Raw genomic sequence first — 20030 nt, 5'->3', positions numbered from 1 at the left:
AGTCTTTCGAGACGAACAGTCTGGACCGAATAATGTTGCGCTCTTATTATTTGTTCAATTCGTCTTTGCCTCAAGACCCGCAGTTTTCCTTCCCATAGGAAATATAACCTAATGAAGTCCGTTCCAAAGGACGATTATCTCACAACAGCTTTGACCTAGTTTCGAAAGTCGGCTCTCATTTCTGTATTCCTCACGCTCCCTGAAACTCAGAGCCCCGTCTGTGCATCACACTAGGATTTTCATTGTGGTTTTCCTCTCTTACGGACTCTCTGTGTAGCCTAGTCCCGCTGATCTTGATATCTGAAACGGTTCTGATAAGAGTGAACATCGTTTCCAACTGATACAGTCCCATTGATGGTTCAACCTCACCCTTCCTTTCCTCCAGGCTCTGTTCCACCTTCAGTTATCCTTCTTCTTTCACGTTCACTCTTTAAGATGCTATCAAAAGCAATTTACCTAATCAATTTCTCCTCCTTCGCGAACTTCGCATCCTGAACATCCTTCTCTATGCCACAACATCACTGTGCTTCATTCAAAGAACTTGGGTTCCTTTTTACCAATTCATCAATTGTGCAATTTCTAAAAAAAAAAAAAAAAATTGGTTTAAGCGAGTATCAATCAAAAGTTACCAGCAGTGTACTGCTGTCCCTTATTCCCTCGACAGCCTGGGTGTTTGGATGGTTGGCTGTTTGGGTCTTAGGCTTATCAACTGCCAGGTTCATTAAAGCCGTCAACGTCAAGCTGTATCCCACCAACCTAAAACTCTTTAAAACCTTCTTCGGTGTTAACGATAATTCCGAGACGACATGCGCACTACACTGCTTGCTGACTGCACGCCTCCTCCCCCTCTGGTCAGGTCACACAGCATCAATCGCCAGGCCCCTACGCCTTACAGATACTGTTTGCGTGCTGGCAACTTGGAATTGGGTAATATAACGTCTTTCCTCTCACAGCTACAAGGAAACTTTTCATCTCCTGTTTTTCTATCAACCAATAAGAAGGTCTAACACAATTTGAACTGGAGACACTTCGGTTTCTTCTCAACAAGCCACACATACTCATACACACACACACACACACACACACACACACACACACACAGTAGATCATTTCATTGTCGTCACAAGTACACTTTATATTGATTTCAAAGGCTTGTCTCGACCTCCACAGCTCGGCCTGGGACAAAGCTGTAACCAACAGTTAATTCCACGATAAGTGAGGTTATCTGAGAGCGCAACCAGTAGCCTCACGTCCTCACTATAGCCTAGCCAAACAGGCATACGTTGTAGATATTCATCTAGTGAGGTCATTAATTCTTCACTGGCTGGTAAACGAAGTTTGTAATATTCGCTGATAAAGCGTGGAACTGCTATGGGCTCCGGATGTTTACACTACTTTCTCTCACTGCACTTCTATTGTGAACTTACCTTTTACTGTCAAGTGTTGACTGGGTATCCTCCTTATATATATATATATATATATATATATATATATATATATATATATATATATATATATATATTGCTTTGTCGCTGTCTCCCGCGTTTGCGAGGTAACGCAAAGAAACAGACGAAAGAAATGTCCCAACCCACCCCCATACACATGTATATGCATACACGTCCACACACACAAATATACATACCTACACAGCTTTCCATGGTTTAACCTAGACGCTTCACATGCCCTGATTCAATCCACTGACAGCACGTCAACCCCGGTATACCACATCGATCCAATTCACTCTATTCCTTGCCCTCCTTTCACCCTCCTGCTTGTTCAGGCCCCGATCACACAAAATCTTTTTCACTCCATCTTTCCACCTCCAATTTGGTCTCCCACTTCTCGTTCCCTCCACCTCCGAGACATATATCCTCTTGGTCAATCTTTCCTCACTCATTCTCTCCATGTGCCCAAACCATTTCAAAACACCCTCTTCTGCTCTCTCAACCACGCTCTTTTTATTTCCACACATCTCTCTTACCCTTACGTTACTTACTCGATCAAACCACCTCACACCACACATTGTCCTCAAACATCTCATTTCCAGCACATCCACCCTCCTGCGCACAACTCTATCCATAGCCCACGCCTCGCAACCATACAACATTCTTGGAACCACTATTCCTTCAAACATACCCATTTTTGCTTTCCGAGATAATGTTCTCGACTTCCACACATTCTTCAAGGCTCCCAGGATTCTCGCCCCCTCCCCCACCCTATGATTCACTTCCGCTTCCATGGTTCCATCCGCTGCCAGATCCACTCCCAGATATCTAAAACACTTTACTTCCTCCAGTTTTTCTCCATTCAAACTTACCTCCCAATTGACTTGACCCTCAACCCTACTGTACCTAATAACCTTGCTCTTATTCACATTTACTCTTAACTTTCTTCTTTCACACACTTTACCAAACTCAGTCACCAGCTTCTGCAGTTTCTCACATGAATCAGCCACCAGCGCTGTATCATCAGCGAACAACAACTGACTCACTTCCCAAGCTCTCTCATCCACAACAGACTTCATACTTGCCCCTCTTTCCAAAACTCTTGCATTCACCTCCCTAACAACCCCATCCATAAACAAATTAAACAACCATGGAGACATCACACACCCATGCCGCAAACCTACATTCACTGAGAACCAATCACTTTCCTCTCTTCCTACACGTACACATGCCTTACAACCTCGATAAAAACTTTTCACTGCTTCTAACAACTTGCCTCCCACACCATATATTCTTAATACCTTCCACAGAGCATCTCTATCAACTCTATCATATGCCTTCTCAAGATCCATAAATGCTACATACAAATCCATTTGCTTTTCTAAGTATTTCCCACATACATTCTTCAAAGCAAACACCTGATCCACACATCCTCTAACACTTCTGAAACACTTCTGAAACTACACTGCTCTTCCCCAATCTGATGCTCTGTACATGCCTCCACCCTCTCAATCAATACCCTCCCATATAATTTACCAGGAATACTCAACAAACTTATACCTCTGAAATTTGAGCACTCACTCTTATCCCCTTTGCCTTTGTACAATGGCACTATGCACGCATTCTGCCAATCCTCAGGCACCTCACCATGAGTCATACATACATTAAATAACCTTACCAACCAGTCAATAATACAGTCACCCCCTTTTTTAATAAATTCCACTGCAATACCATCCAAACCTGCTGCCTTGCCGGCTTTCATCTTCCGCAAAGCTTTTACTACCTCTTCTCTGTTTGACCAAATCATTTTCCCTAACCCTCTCACTTTGCACACCACCTCGACCAAAACACCCTATATCTGCCACTCTATCATCAAACACAATCAACAAACCTTCAAAATACTCACTCCATCTCCTTCTCACATCACCACTACTTGTTATCACCTCCCCATTTGCGCCCTTCACTGAAGTTCCCATTTGCTCCCTTGTCTTACGCACTTTATTTACCTCCTTCCAGAACATCTTTTTATTCTCCCTAAAATTTAATGATACTCTCTCACCCCAACTCTCATTTGCCCTTTTTTTCACCTCTTGCACCTTTCTCTTGACCTCCTGTCTCTTTCTTTTATACATCTCCCACTCAATTGCATTTTTTCCCTGCTAAAATCGTCCAAATGCCTCTCTCTTCTCTTTCACTAATAATCTTACTTCTTCATCCCACCACTCACTACCCTTTCTAATCAACCCACCTCCCACTCTTCTCATGCCACAAGCATCTTTTGCGCAATCCATCACTGATTCCCTAAATACATCCCATTCCTCCCCCACTCCCCTTACTTCCATTGTTCTCACCTTTTTCCATTCTGTACTCAGTCTCTCCTGGTACTTCCTCACACAAGTCTCCTTCCCAAGCTCACTTACTCTCACCACCCTCTTCACCCCAACAATCACTCTTCTTTTCTGAAAACCCATACAAATCTTCACCGTAGCCTCCACAAGATAATGATCAGACATCCCTCCAGTTGCACCTCTCAGCACATTAACATCCAAAAGTCTCTCTTTCGCGCGCCTGTCAATTAACACGTAATCCAATAACGCTCTCTGGCCATCTCTCCTACTTACATACGTATACTTTTTAAACAAGGTATTCCCAATCACCAGTCCTTTTTCAGCACATAAATCTACAAGCTCTTCACCATTTCCATTTACAACACTGAACACCCCATGTATACCGATTATTCCCTCAACTGCCACATTACTCACCTTTGCATTCAAATCACCCATCACTATAACCCGGTCTCGTGCATCAAAACCACTAACACACTCATTCAGCTGCTCCCAAAACACTTGCCTCTCATGATCTTTCTTCTCATGCCCAGGTGCATATGCACCAATAATCACCCATCTCTCTCCATCAACTTTCAGTTTTACCCATATTAATCGAGAATTTACTTTCTTACATTCTATCACATACTCCCACAACTCCTGTTTCAGGAGTACTGCTACTCCTTCCCTTGCTCTTGTCCTCTCACTAACCCCTGACTTTACTCCCAAGACATTCCCAAACCACTCTTCCCCTTTACCCTTATATATATATATATTTCTTTTCATCTTACTTAGTCGCTGTCTCCCGCGTTAGCGCGATAACGCAAGGAAACAGACGAAAGAATGGCCCAACTCACCCACATACACATGTATTTATATAAACGCCCACACACGCACATATACATACCTATGCATTTCAACGTATACATACTTGTACATACACAGACATAAGCATATATACACATGTACACACAGCAACAGACCACTGAGTCCTTTAATGTTTTTGTGAGAGAGGAAGAGAACAAAAGAGGAGACTGTGTTGTAAGAATATATAAAGAAAAATCAAGCAGATGACTTTCAGACGAATACCTGTATAATGAATATGTAACTAAGAAGGCGTATAAAATGTCAGCCGCAGGCTTGAAGCGAATTATTTGTCAGGTCAACTACCCTGCCAGGTAAATTATTCCATCTATTAGCATTAGTCCTTGCTTTGACCGGATTATCAAGGCCTCTGGTAATTAGGAATACCTACCACGTACTTGGCTTTAGGTCATCCATCAATCCACCCAAGACTTTTTCCTCACATACCTTTTGCAGCTCAACAGAATCCACTCTGCATCTATTTTTCTCTTTTTTACTATCAATGTATATAACTTTGCAATTGCTTTAAAACTTCATTTGCTATCTATAAGCCCAATCTATCAGTTTTCCTATGTCACCTTGAGTCTACAGACGTTCAGTTGCTATTATAGCTTTACATTACCGCACACCCCATGAACAATGTCGTTAATATAAATGAGAAAGAGAACCGGTCCCAAGACTGATCCCTGAGGCACACCACTTGTTACGTTTACGGCCAGCTTTTAATTCTTTAAACAACAAAGTACAACCCCATGTGACGTAATGTTTATTAATCATTGATGTAAGACTTTATCGAATGCTTTCTGAAAATATCTTAATAATACCTTCTGTTTTAATTTAATCATAAGAGTTGATTATATTACAAAAGAAATCAAACATATTTTACAGGCTTGAACGAATCTGTCGAAAACTGAGCTAGAGATCGTGATTTTAGTAGTGACTATCAAAACTGCTGAAAACTGTTGTCCCCCAAAGATGCGTCTTTACTGACAGAAACAAAGGAAAAACATTCGTACATGGCATATATGCACATATATATACACACAAAAACAAATCAAGATATATAAAAGGAATAAGTATATATATATATATATATATATATATATATATATATATATATATATATATATATATATACATATATATATATATATATATATATATATATATATATATATATATATATATATATATATAGGTGAGTAGGGAAGCATGCTGGTGTGAGATGATTAGCGGCAACAATGCAAGCGTCATGCAGCACCAAGCTACTAACTACAGCAGGTTGGGGACGGAGGGATGCACACAAACCACGCTAGTCCTACCCTGCCCAGCCAACACGGGGGTACTCACGAAGACTGGTATCTGTGGGGGAGACAAAACATCACAGGTTAGTCACAAGGCAGAGTTAGTTGCACGGGGGGGGAGGGGGGTACGGAGGGATGTTTGGGGGGGGGGGGGGGTGTTCCAGTGTGGAGGGGGACCGGAGGCGGCGGCGGCACCACACACCTTCATCACCACTACGAAGGAGGGGTGGGGGGAGAAGCAGTAACACAGCTCTCACCTCACACACATATGTATATGACATGTAATACGAACATCGTCGTTATTACCAGTGATGACCATGAGCATAACATTAAACACATGACACTTCACAGACAGCAGAGCTTCAACAGCTTGAGGTCAGGTGTTACCATGAAGAATACCCAACCATTGTCTCTAACTAGTCCTAGCAGGTACCTTCATCCCTGGTGTCGTGAATACGTCCGGACACCTTCCAGGTGATGAGTAAATCTGGAAAACTATACATCGCATTTCGCCTAAAGGACAAAGGAGCAACGTAAGCCACTTAACTATAACAGCAACGGGAAATGCTGACGATGAAGGAGGGTCGGGTCATTCGTACAGGAAGGTGACCCGTGAACACTGAATGCAGAGGACATATCAAGGACGACAAAGACATGGAGAAAACCTGTCAAAGACACGTAAAGAACATTTGGAAGTTAAAAAGATACCTGGTACCGCTCAAAGCCCAGAAGGGCATGAAGAGCACAGATGAAGCTCTTGTTACGAAGTGTACTGATCCAGTGAAATAACATGAAAACGTGAGAAACAACCTGTGGAAGCTAGGCACAGTATGAAAAAAAAGAAAATGCTGATTAAAAAAAAATAAGGAGGAAGGGCTGCAACTGGCAGAGGAGCAGCGACATAAGAGTAACCAGTTTACCTACAACTTACGAGCAGCGGAGGAAATGATCTGTCCACCACCAAGGATGTGAGTGTACCTCACGCTGCTCTGGGTGTTATTTCCCTACCCAACACCAAAGCAACACACTCTCTCATGATTTCAAACGATGAATACAAATAACGTCTTATCTCACTCGAGTCCAGATCAATTACATTTTCAATTACTTCCATTGTGAATGATCATATAATGCCTGGAAAGGCAGTTACGACGAAGACCATCACATAAATCATGTCATACAAGTTCCTTCTCAAGCGTAAGGAATCTGCGATGCGCTCTGAATGATGACAAATGCTGGTGACCAATCTCGTCTGTCTTAATACCGTCAACCATATACCGGTATGACTATTATTTCTCCTATAACAAAACTCTTCAATCTCCGTAACGGCAATATCTTTTAAGACTTCTGTTTTTTTTTCTAGGGCAACTGTGATAATAATAGTTTCAGTGGATCACATTCAGGCAGCTCTGTGACACACTGCTCACCTTCACTATCATGGTGACTGAAGCTTGGGGTGCTTTACTTCATCTGTAACTTAATGAAGAGATTGTCTGAAGAATATGTTGAGTTTCTGGTCGTCACGGCATAATCCTAAACCCTCTCACAGCCAGATGCTCTTCTGTCTAGGTTTATATGTTTACTGACAAGTTATAGAGTTTCCTTCAGAACTGGCCTTAGTCTGGTTCCAAAAATGAAAATGGTATATAGGGTATCAAATATATATATATATATATATATATATATATATATATATATATATATATATATATATATATACAGCGCTGGTGGCTGATTCATGTGAGAAACTGCAGAAGCTGGTTACTGAGTTTGGTAAAGTGTGTGGAAGAAGAAAGTTAAGAGTAAATGTGAATAAGAGCAAGGTTATTAGGTACAGTAGGGTTGAGGGTCAAGTCAATTGGGAGGTGAGTTTGAATGGAGAAAAACTGGAGGAAGTAAAGTGTTTTAGATATCTGGGAGTGGATCTGGCAGCGGATGGAACCATGGAAGCGGAAGTGGATCATAGGGTGGGGGAGGGGGCGAAAATTCTGGGGGCCTTGAAGAATGTGTGGAAGTCGAGAACATTATCTCGGAAAGCAAAAATGGGTATGTTTGAAGGAATAGTGGTTCCAACAATGTTGTATGGTTGCGAGGCGTGGGCTATGGATAGAGTTGTGCGCAGGAGGATGGATGTGCTGGAAATGAGATGTTTGAGGACAATGTGTGGTGTGAGGTGGTTTGATCGAGTCAGTAACGTAAGGGTAAGAGAGATGTGTGGAAATAAAAAGAGCGTGGTTGAGAGAGCAGAAGAGGGTGTTTTGAAGTGGTTTGGGCACATGGAGAGGATGAGTGAGGAAAGATTGACCAAGAGGATATATGTGTCGGAGGTGGAGGGAGCAAGGAGAAGAGGGAGACCAAATTGGAGGTGGAAAGATGGAGTGAAAAAGATTTTGTGTGATCGGGGCCTGAACATGCAGGAGGGTGAAAGGAGGGCAAGGAATAGAGTGAATTGGAGCGATGTGGTATACCGGGGTTGACGTGCTGTCAGTGGATTGAATCAAGGCATGTGAAGCGTCTGGGGTAAACCATGGAAAGCTGTGTAGGTATGTATATTTGCGTGTGTGGACGTATGTATATACATGTGTATGGGGGGGGGGGGGGGGGTTGGGCCATTTCTTTCGTCTGTTTCCTTGCGCTACCTCGCAAACGCGGGAGACAGCGACAAAGTATAAAAAAAAAAAATATATACATATATATATATATATATATATATATATATATATATATATATATATATATAGAGAGAGAGAGAGAGAGAGAGAGAGAGAGAGAGAGAGAGAGAGAGAGAGAGAGAGCCCAACTCAAGATACAACAGAACCAACCAGAGATTTTCATAACAGCAACAGGAAGAATACCACAGGCCCTGTAGGTCTGGTTGATGACGTAATAGATCACTTCCTGTACATAAAGAGGGAACATCTTGAACGTCCGGGGTTCAAAGCTATACACAACGGCGCCCGCAGCCATGGGAAACACTGTGATATTTCAAAAGGCCTGTGGGCTGCGGCTTACGACCCAACTCACCAGCCTGGACTTAGCCCGAACTGGTGGGATAGAGGAGGACCTCAGACGCCCAAGGTAAGGTGATGGGCAAGCCTCTCATCCAGCAGTAATCCCGCTCCGGCCTCCTACAATGGAGGCGGTGTTCCCAGGCCTATATTCGCCCCAGCGGTAGGCCATTAGAGTCTGCCAGTCTCTCTGACCACCTGGTCTGGTCTTGTCTCCTGCATCAATCACACAAGCTGCTCCCGCCAACACATAACTGAAGGCGTCTACACGGCGATGCAAACTCGATCCTATCCAGCAAAAAGCCTAATCTCATGCATGAATGAATAATAATCATTAATCTTATGCATGAATGAATAATAATCATTAATCTCATGCATGAATAATAATCATAAATCTCGTACGAAAAAACAACCAAATATTTCCATAAAAAAATAACTGAAAGAAACGGGGAGATAAGACATTTATAACACGAAAATAAAGCCATTACAAACGATATGGTAAGAAAAGAGAGAGTATATTACGTTAGAGAAAACTTTGTAAAGATAAAGAAATACTGTCACAAAGCCAACATCAGAAAGACGAGAGGTATACGAAGAAATCTGGGGGTATCGTCCCTCAAGTAAAAGAAAACAGAATAAGTGGAGAGCCCAGAGCTGGCAGACTAGGAGGAGGAACAGCAGTAGATGTGGCCCCCCAGAGGTCGGTGGCCAAGGCTGCGAATTATGGGCTACGCTGCCAATATCCTCCACTGCGACTCCCGTGGAAGGGTAAAGCTCTTGCTCCTGCGGCCGGGTCAGAAAACACGGAGCCACATTACCATATGAATGGTCCACAGAGATTGAATCTCTCGCTCCTTGCTTTGCGAGACGTCTTCTGAACAACTATTCTCTTACTTCTATCAGAACAATACAGAGTTCATCGCTGATAAACTAGTTTTGAGAGAGAGAGAGAGAGAGAGAGAGAGAGAGAGAGAGAGAGAGAGAGAGAGAGAGAGAGAGAGAGAGAGAGAGAGAGAGAGAGAGAACGTTTCTTTTTAGAGGGAGGGTATAACTACATGTATCTACGTGTGTGAGAACGCGAATGCATACCAGACATAATAATAATAATAATAATAATAATAATAATAATAATAATAACAATCATAATAATAATAATAATAATAATAATAATAATAATAATAATAAATAATAATAATAATAATAATAATAATAATAATAATAATCCTCATGACTCACATCTCTCTACTGTACCTCAGTCTCCTGAATGAACCACGACTCTTGTAGAGGATGACCCTGGCTGGAGTGGTGTCATCAAAACAGAAGAGACGACTCCGACTCTTAACCTCTCCACACCAGGAGAAAGTGAAACATAAGGCTGCTGTTGCTGGAAGCCAGCAAACAACATAGAGGGACAAAAGATTTGAAAGAATGGTTCAAGGTGGAGCTGACACGAACATGATCCGTCAACAGAGGGCGAAGGTAAGACGCACATCCGTCATTCCTGCAGCTGGGACGTTTGTTATCAACAACAGTTCAGCTGAACTAAGATGATTTGAAAAAATATTACTGAGTGAATCTAAGTCTGTTTGAACCACACAATTAAAATACATTATCGTTAAGTATAAGAAGAAACTCACGCCACAGCTCTGTATCAAATTTTGCCTGACTTTGTAAAGTGGCACAAAGAACACAGGAACCTACGTCATAAGAAAGAGGTTGTACGCTGGGTGGGGTAAGATAGACAAGAGGGCTTTTCTTGGCCTTCAAGATCACACTCGCCCACGTAGTCATGGTGACCTGAAACACAAAACTTACCTGACATTATGCTGTCCGAAATGGACGTTCCTAAGGACTGTTCGGTGAAGAAACTTAAACTGCGCCTTGGCAGGTAAGTACAGTGTATCACACTAGCCAGGAAGTGGTGGGTACATAAGCCCACGGGCCGCAGCCTACAACACTTTGACTTTCCTAAAAAGCAACACCTCAGCTTAGTTCCATACTGAGAAGTGGAGGGACGTGACCGCTGAAAACATCTGAAGAATGGTGACCTGCAAGACCATGTCACCGTTAATAACAGACTGATGCAACGACTTTACCGTTCAAATGATCGAACGTAGCGAGGTGTAGGTTCCACGAGCCTATGGGTAATATAAGTAGTGTAAGATGAACTGATCTAGGTCCACAGGAGCCTAGGACACCATGCTAGACAAGGTCACCACAGGGACGAAGATAAGAAAGATATGCCAGGATTAAAATATCCCAGGAGAGGGTATGCTCTAAAGATTTAGAGGTAGGTTATCATGGGGTGACCTAAGGGTGGTTTATCCTGAGGTGGCGGGGACGCAGGGAGTTTATCACTGAGGTACGTAGGCAGTTTACGCTGAGGGGGCTACAGGCAGTTTATCTAGGGAAGGAACTACTGGTAGATTATCCCGGGGGAAGGGTTAAGGGTAATTCACCCTAGGTGAGCTGATGATAGTTTATCCTGAGGAGGAGAAGAACCACACGATTCCTCTTGGAGGAGGCCTTCGTATGATGGTGCAGAAGGTGGGGTCAAAAGTAGCATAAGAAACCTGTTCCCACCATCCAGGCGATGAGTGACCCGTGCACGCCGGGCACCACCAACATAAACCAATACTTTGTAGGCCACTCTAGCTACCTATGCTGACCATCACGAGTATCAGAAGTAATGTCTACAATACAAACTTCTACCAATACGAAACTCATCTCTTCAGTAAGACAACTCAACCCACTGAGTACGGAGACTCAAGTGGTTACGTCGTCGTACTGGAGTGCAGTCGTAGAACTCTAAAAGTTCAGCTGTCAAGAAGTTAAGCCGTCGCACTAAAGAAAACAAAAATTCAACAGGTAGACGAAAAAAAAAAAAAAAAAAAAGTCACTTTCAGTGGTCTCGGCACTGCCTCCCCGGCTGCAGACGACCCTCATAACCTGTAACTATAGCACAGCTCACGCCGGAACACCACTTCTTGCCACACTCATTATATTCTACAGCCGGTCCACCGCCTCCCCTGGGAGACGGCGCTGTCTCTACGACACCACCGCTGACGTATTACCATCATGCTGCTGCTGCTGCTGCCACGACTGTCGCTCCTCCCCGTCGGGTGTGGGCAGAGCCTCCTGATGACCCCGCCTGATGACGGTGGGGGGAGGAACACACAGGAGGAAGGGGTTGAACCTACAGGCAAGAGAAGAAGAACAAGGAAGGGACGAGAACAAGAAGGCGAACAGACGCAGGCAAAAATGAACAGCAGGGAAAACAAGACTACAAGGCTGTGAAACTAAGGGTAGAAAACAAAAATACATCAGGATGATGATAAAGATGAGGATCATGACGACGATGATGAAGACGATGATGATGATGGTGATGATGGGGGAGAAAAAGTAGAGGGGAGGAATGGGGGAACAGGTGGGAGTGAGGGGGGCATCCATCATGGCCCTCCTCCACAAGGAATGACTGGACCACTTCCAGTTCCACACAATTTAGAGCATCTTTCGCCTCCCAGCGAGGGAATGAGTTAGGCCACATAGTGGGAGGAGGGATGGTTACGGGGGAGGAGGATGTCAGGAGGATATGGGAGGGGAGAACCTGGAGGGGGACCGTAAAGCTGGTGATGGAATGGGTGGGTAGGGAAGGTAAGAGAGGGAGAGAGAGTACCAAAAGAAAAATGAGGCAGGAAGAGTGATAAGGAAACTAGTCAATGAGATCTGGAATGATGGACGGAATGGGTGGACCAACAAACGAGCACTGTACAACCATCCTAACTACGTCGTGCACAACCTACGGCAGGGCACACCATTCCAGAGACACAGGGAAGTGAAATTTTCCTAAAATATTTGGGATGTGTCGACGACCGTGCGTGATTCCTTACGATTCCTGAAACTTTAAGAGTCGAGCCGATCACCTGGTGTCATTAATGCTGCATCGTCGCCGTGAACACCTGCCTGTATCTTGGGGTGTAAGAAGAACAGGAGGAAGGGAGAGATGTGAACACCACACAAGTCAATCTTCCCTTCCATTTCAACCTATCCCTTCTCTCTAACCTTTTCTTCCTCTCCTCTAACTACCCAAATAATAAAGAAAAAAGATGAAAAATACGGTAATGGAAAAAGGACAATAGGCGGTGAAGATATCCAAGTTACAAGTAAGAGTAGTGGAGGATGAGGAGAGGTACAATAAAGCAGCCTTAAGGAAGATGGAGGAAGGCACATCCTCCCCTCTAAGCTCTCCACACAAGCTGAGGGAGGGGAAGGCAGCCATCAGAGCAACAGGAGCCACAGTGCCTAATGGCTCTAACCCCTCCATCACAGACTCCAAACCGCGTCACTGAAACTCCTTTCTCTCCAAGAATACGCCACATGGGCAACTAAATGTTCCCCAAGATTAACCTAAAAACGGCGTAATCAGTGACGTATGAACTAACTATATGTTATGTATGTTACATGAAGGTAGACCAAACATGGTGCCGAATCCAGTTACGGATCCACGAAGCCAAGTGTTGCAGGCCTTGGCTTCGACTTGCTGACTTTCCAAAACCGCCGGCCTGGCTTCGGCCTCGTGTTCTCAAAACCAGGTCTTGTGGCAGACCCTGGCTTCGGATTAGGTCTCGGATTCATATTTTTCCAAAGGCTTGGACCTCGGCTTCGCAAACGGGGAACTAGCTTTGGCCGCATGTCTAACCTCAAGATGATAACAAACCGAGAACTCACTACAATCATTCTGACACAAGAATAAATAAATAAATAAATAAATAAATAAAATAAATAAATATATATATATATATATATATATATATATATATATATATATATATATATATATATAGTATATAGTGTGTGTGTGTGTGTGTGTGTGTGTGTGTGTGTTACCGGGCTCCATCTGCATCAATATACACCATACACCATGAGTGAAAAGTCACGTTCGGCGAGGCTGTATGACTTAAAAGACTAAAAACTCAAAAAAGAATCGCTCCTAAAGAAGGCCATTTCCCTGCAAATGCTAGATCACGCGCACCACTGTGACCTACTGCAACACACACACACACACACACACACACACACACACACACACACACACACACACACACACACAGCAAGGAAAGGATGGACTCCTCTGAAGTAAGGGGTTCCTCGTCGAGACTCATTGTATGACCTCAAACTGGTAGAGTCCGGTTAGCCCCCCCCCCTTCTCTCTCTCTCTCTCTCTCTCTCTCTCTCTCTCTCTCTCTCTCTCTCTCTCTCTCTCTCTCTCTCTCTCCCTCTCACATGTGTGTGTGTGTGTGTGTGTGTGTGTGTGTGTGTGTGTATATATATATATATATATATATATATATATATATATATATATATATATATATATATATATATATATATATATATATATATACATATATATACATATATATACATATATATATATATATATATATATATATATATATATATATATATATATATATATGTGAGGAAGTACCAGGAGAGACTGAGTACAGAATGGAAAAAGGTGAGAACAATGGAAGTAAGGGGAGTGGGGGAGGAATGGGATGTATTTAGGGAATCAGTGATGGATTGCGCAAAAGATGCTTGTGGCATGAGAAGAGTGGGAGGTGGGTTGGTTAGAAAGGGTAGTGAGTGGTGGGATGAAGAAGTAAGAGTATTAGTGAAAGAGAAGAGAGAGGCATTTGGACGATTTTTGCAGGGAAAAAATGCAATTGAGTGGGAGATGTATAAAAGAAAGAGACAGGAGGTCAAGAGAAAGGTGCAAGAGGTGAAAAAAAGGGCAAATGAGAGTTGGGGTGAGAGAGCTATCAGTAAATTTTAGGGAGAATAAAAGATGTTCTGGAAGGAGGTAAATAAAGTGCGTAAGACAAGGAGCAAATGGGAACTTCAGTGAAGGGCGCAAATGGGGAGGTGATAACAAGTAGTGGTGATGTGAGAAGGAGATGGAGTGAGTATTTTGAAGGTTTGTTGAATGTGTTTGATGATAGAGTGGCAGATATAGGGTGTTTTGGTCGAGGTGGTGTGCAAAGTGAGAGGGTTAGGGAAAATGATTTGGTAAAAAGAGAAGAGGTAGTGAAAGCTTTGCGGAAGATGAAAGCCGGCAAGGCAGCAGGTTTGGATGGTATTGCAGTGGAATTTATTAAAAAAGGGGGTGACTGTATTGTTGACTGGTTGGTAAGGTTATTTAATGTATGTATGACTCATGGTGAGGTGCCTGAGGATTGGCGGAATGCGTGCATAGTGCCATTGTACAAAGGCAAAGGGGATAAGGGTGAGTGCTCAAATTACAGAGGTATAAGTTTGTTGAGTATTCCTGGTAAATTATATGGGAGGGTATTGATTGAGAGGGTGAAGGCATGTACAGAGCATCAGATTGGGGAAGAGCAGTGTGGTTTCAGAAGTGGTAGAGGATGTGTAGATCAGGTGTTTGCTTTGAAGAGTGTATGTGAGAAATACTTAGAAAAGCAAATGGATTTGTATGTAGCATTTATAGATCTGGAGAAGGCATATGATAGAGTTGATAGAGATGCTCTGTGGAAGGTATTAAGAATATATGGTGTGGGAGGAAAGTTGTTAGAAGCAGTGAAAAGTTTTTATCGAGGATGTAAGGCATGTGTACGTGTAGGAAGAGAGGAAAGTGATTGGTTCTCAGTGAATGTAGGTTTGCGGCAGGGGTGTGTGATGTCTCCATGGTTGTTTAATTTGTTTATGGCTGGGGTTGTTAGGGAGGTAAATGCAAGAGTCTTGGAAAGAGGGGCAAGTATGAAGTCAGTTGGGGATGAGAGAGCTTGGGAAGTGAGTCAGTAGTTGTTCGCTGATGATACAGCGCTTGTGGCTGATTCATGTGAGAAACTGCAGAAGCTGGTGACTGAGTTTGGTAAAGTGTGTGGAAGAAGAAAGTTAAGAGTAAATGTGAATAAGAGCAAGGTTATTAGGTACAGTAGGGTTGAGGGTCAAGTCAATTGAGAGGTGAGTTTGAATGGAGAAAAACTGGAGGAAGTGAAGTGTTTTAGATATCTGGGAGTGGATCTGGCAGCGGATGGAACCATGGAAGCGGAAGTGGATCATAGGGTGGGGGAGGGGGCGAAAATTCTGGGGGCCTTGAAGAATGTGTGGAAGTCGAGAACATTATCTCGGAAAGCAAAAATGGGTATGTTTGAAGGAATAGTGGTTCCAACAATGTTGTATGGTTGCGAGGCGTGGGCTATGGATAGAGTTGTGCGCAGGAGGATGGATGTGCTGGAAATGAGATGTTTGAGGACAATGTGTGGTGTGAGGTGGTTTGATCGAGTGAGTAACGTAAGGGTAAGAGAGATGTGTGGAAATAAAAAGAGCGTGGTTGAGAGAGCAGAAGAGGGTGTTTTGAAGTGGTTTGGGCACATGGAGAGAATGAGTGAGGAAAGATTGACCAAGAGGATATATGTGTCGGAGGTGGAGGGAACGAGGAGAAGAGGGAGACCAAATTGGAGGTGGAAAGATGGAGTGAAAAAGATTTTGTGTGATCGGGGCCTGAACATGCAGGAGGGTGAAAGGAGGGCAAGGAATAGAGTGAATTGGAGCGATGTGGTATACCGGGGTTGACGTGCTGTCAGTGGATTGAATCAAGGCATGTGAAGCGTCTGGGGTAAACCATGGAAAGCTGTGTAGGTATGTATATTTGCGTGTGTGGACGTATGTATATATATGTGTATGGGGGGGGGTTGGGCCATTTCTTTCGTCTGTTTCCTTGCGCTACCTCGCAAACGCGGGAGACAGCGACAAAGTATAATAAAAATAATATAAATAATATATATATATATATATATATATATATATATATATATATATATATATATATATATATATATATATATATATATATAATAAATGAAAATATAACAATAAATATAAATATATATATATCATTATTATAATTCTATTATACTTAGTCGATGTCTCCCGCGTTAGCGAGGTAGCGCAAGGAAACAGACGAAAGAATGGCCCAACCCACCCACATACACATGTATATACATACACGCCCACACTCGCACATATACATACTTATACATTTCAACGTATACATACATGTACATACACAGACATATAAATATATACACAAGCTGTCTTCATCCATTCCTGTCGCCATCCCTCCACCCCGCTACACATGAAATGATAACCCCCTCCCCCTCGTGCACGCGAGGTAGCGCTAGGAAAAGACAAAGGCCACATTCGTTCACACTCAGCCTCTAGTTGTCATGTGTAATGCACCGAAACCACAGCTCCCTTTCCACATCCAGGCCCCACAAAACTTTCCATGGTTTACCCCACTGACAGCAGGTCGACCCCGGTATACCACATCGTTCAAATTCACTCTATTCCTTGCACGCCTTTCACCCTCCTGTACGTTCAGGCCCCGATCGTTCAAAATCGATATATATATATGTGTGTGTGTGTGTGTGTGTGTGTGTGTGTGTGTGTGTGTGTGTATTGGAAAAGATCACAATTGAGCGCGTGATCTAGTAAATTCTTCCTAATCTACAGGGAAATGAAACACGACAGGTTCCCAAGTGTACTTTCGTTTTATGATCACATCATCATGAGAAATTCAAGAAAGAGGAATATAATAATCAGTTAATACACAAGGAAGAGGCGTAGCCATTGTCCATCAAATGACTGCTACATTTATTTTTCTTGTATCTCCCCTGATGATGTGATTATTACAAAAAAGTTCACTTGGGAACTTATCGTGTTTCATTTACCCATAGATTAGGAGGAATATATATATATATATATATATATATATATATATATATATATATATATATAGAGAGAGAGAGAGAGAGAGAGAGAGAGAGAGAGAGAGAGAGAGAGAGAGAGAGAGAGAGAGAGCTGACAAGCCACTGAATAAAACATGCCCCAGTCGTGTCCTATCGGATGAAGGGAAAAATGCAGAATGCGAGAAAAAAAAAGGTAAAATACATTAAAATAATCTCCTGTGGTGTTGGCAGAACTGACTCTCAAAGGTGGAAAGTTTATATAAAGAGGGAAAGACGAAAGGAGGAACGGGAGTTCCACAGCTTCTCTTTATAGGGAAAGGAGGTATCACATCGGTCCACCCTGGCGTGGCTGGTCTCCACAAAGAACTATGAGGGGCAAGAGCCAGTCGGGTAGCGTGGGTCTAAATCCTGGTGGCTGGGTTACAAGCTGCCAGCTAGCGAGAGGAGGGACCGAAATAATACCTCCAGAACAGAGAGAGGACAGCAGCAAGATCCAGCATGGGGTACGACAGACAGACACAAACACAACAGATCTCGTATACAGAATTCTAAAACACGTAAGCTACATGACAGAAGCGTGAGCTGCATGCTGTTGTAGTCGGTGGTGGAGACGGGTGGTGGTGTTGGTGGTGGTGGAGACTGATGGAAGGGAAATTGAGCCATGGGGGAGGAAGGATGCTTCGAGTTAGCAAGGAGGGAGGTGAGGCTGTTAGAAAGACAATGGTGAACTCACCTGAGCAATGCCACGTGAATGTTGGCGTGAGGGGGCGCCCACAACGACGCCACGCCCACCATCACACTCCCGTCAGCAGTGACACAGTGAGGGGCGTCAGATGGCCTTGGTAACGTGGGCGTGTAGCCTAGGTGGGCGTCCCTGGAAGTGTAACCTACGTGGGCACGAGGTAGTGGAAGAGCGGGGAGAGGACGATGAAAAGTATGATGGCGGTGCAGATGAGCGACATGCAGACGGTGTTCATGTGACCGACGGGGCAGTAGGGCTCGCAGCAGGGAGAGCACGGGCAGCAGGAGATCTTGGTGTCACAGCAGTTCAGCAGGCCCGGCTCAGGTTCCTGCCGCAGCCTCTCTTCGTTGTAGTAGTAGTCAGGGGAGGAGCAGCAGAGGGAGAGCTGTGACGGCCGCGAGGGGCGCATCATGGTGGGCAGCGTGAAGGCGGGGGCGGCCACCCCACAGCTCCCCGTACCATTGCTGCCTCGCGCGTAGTCTCGGTGGTTTTGTTGCGGCTCCTGCTGCTGCTGCTCCAACCCCAGAGGACCTCCTGGGTGCACGCCCTCCAGCCTCCGCCCGGCGTACGCCGCCCGAGGTGAGGTCGTCCTGGGAGAGTTCCGAGGCGTGGCGGTACTTGCGGCGGAACTGCGAGAGGAGTTGGCGTTTTGGTTTCTACTGTCCGCACGCCCGTCGGGGCGGCCGTCGGGGCGCCCCTCCACAAACCTGGAGTCTAACCTCAGGTCGGGCTCGGGGCGCACGCTCAGCTGAAGGCGCTGCACCGTCCTGTTGAAGGAGGAGCCGCGGAAAGTGTCGCCTGGCTTTTTGAAGGTCCGGTACTCAGCTCCACCCTGGGTAATGGCCGCTTCCTCATGCGCGGTGGCCTGGGGCTGCGGGTACTCGTGGCTGTAAGATGAGGGTGGGTCTTCCACGTGGATCTCAATATCATGGTGGGCGTGGTGCGCCGTTTGGTGGGCGGGGCGAGACAGGTCGACGCCCACAGAACGAAGTAAGGAGGTGGGGTCCCTACAGTTACCTACACTCCAGCCGTTCTGGTCCACCAGCAGTGGGTAAGCACTGCGCATGGTTCACCATCACTCCTCCCCTGGGTCGACCTTAACACCCAGGTGAGCGGCTCCCACCCGGGGCAGCGGCGGCGGCGTCTGGACACGGGTACCCCGCCGCTCTGACACACATTTCACAAACTTCTGTCATGAGTCTCTCACTTGCTGTTCACTATTGACTGAGGAATCAATACCTTGGCTGCAGGCAATTGTGGTGGTGAAGGTGGAGAGTCCCTGAGTGTTGTTGACGAAGGTCAAGTGTAGCCAGAACTGACCTGGTATTACAAGAGCAACACAGTGTTATACGAGGACACCAGGAATTCTAACTAGTGTTACACGAGGACACCAGATTCTAACAACTCTCTATGAAGGATGCATTTATATACAGAATATTACACGTATATCTCCGACCATATGTGTCGCAGCTTCAATAACAAACAGAAACCATACATTTACGATACGAACAAATTTACACCACGGAGACGACCAGACGCTTTCATGTACATCTACGTCTATATAACACATGT

The 20030-nt window shown here is 44.3% G+C and overlaps 2 protein-coding genes across 4 annotated transcripts in view; both read right to left on the bottom strand.

The window, feature by feature from the left end:
• mri (BTB/POZ domain-containing protein mrityu) overlaps nt 1–20030 on the bottom strand; it is a 550707-nt gene that overhangs the window by 316174 nt on the left and 214503 nt on the right. For 2 of the 3 annotated variants that reach the window (XM_071664898.1, XM_071664899.1), the window contains exon 3: nt 5984–5995. The exons of the other annotated variant lie outside the window; for it this stretch is intronic. In XM_071664898.1, coding sequence (XP_071520999.1) covers nt 5984–5995 — 12 coding nt within the window. The remainder of the gene's footprint in view (nt 1–5983; nt 5996–20030) is intronic. 3 annotated transcript variants of the gene reach the window in all.
• The window catches only part of LOC139750291 (uncharacterized), a 166366-nt gene continuing 164286 nt past the window's right edge, over nt 17951–20030 (bottom strand). Inside the window, exon 2 of the mRNA XM_071664902.1 lies at nt 17951–19778. Within this exon, the coding sequence (XP_071521003.1) occupies nt 18604–19524 (921 nt within the window). The 5' untranslated portion in view covers nt 19525–19778 and the 3' untranslated portion in view covers nt 17951–18603. The remainder of the gene's footprint in view (nt 19779–20030) is intronic.

The sequence above is a fragment of the Panulirus ornatus genome, chromosome 9 (assembly GCF_036320965.1).
Source record: "Panulirus ornatus isolate Po-2019 chromosome 9, ASM3632096v1, whole genome shotgun sequence".
NCBI classification, from domain to species: Eukaryota; Metazoa; Arthropoda; class Malacostraca; order Decapoda; family Palinuridae; genus Panulirus; species Panulirus ornatus.
This window is presented reverse-complemented; position numbering and strand designations above follow the sequence as displayed.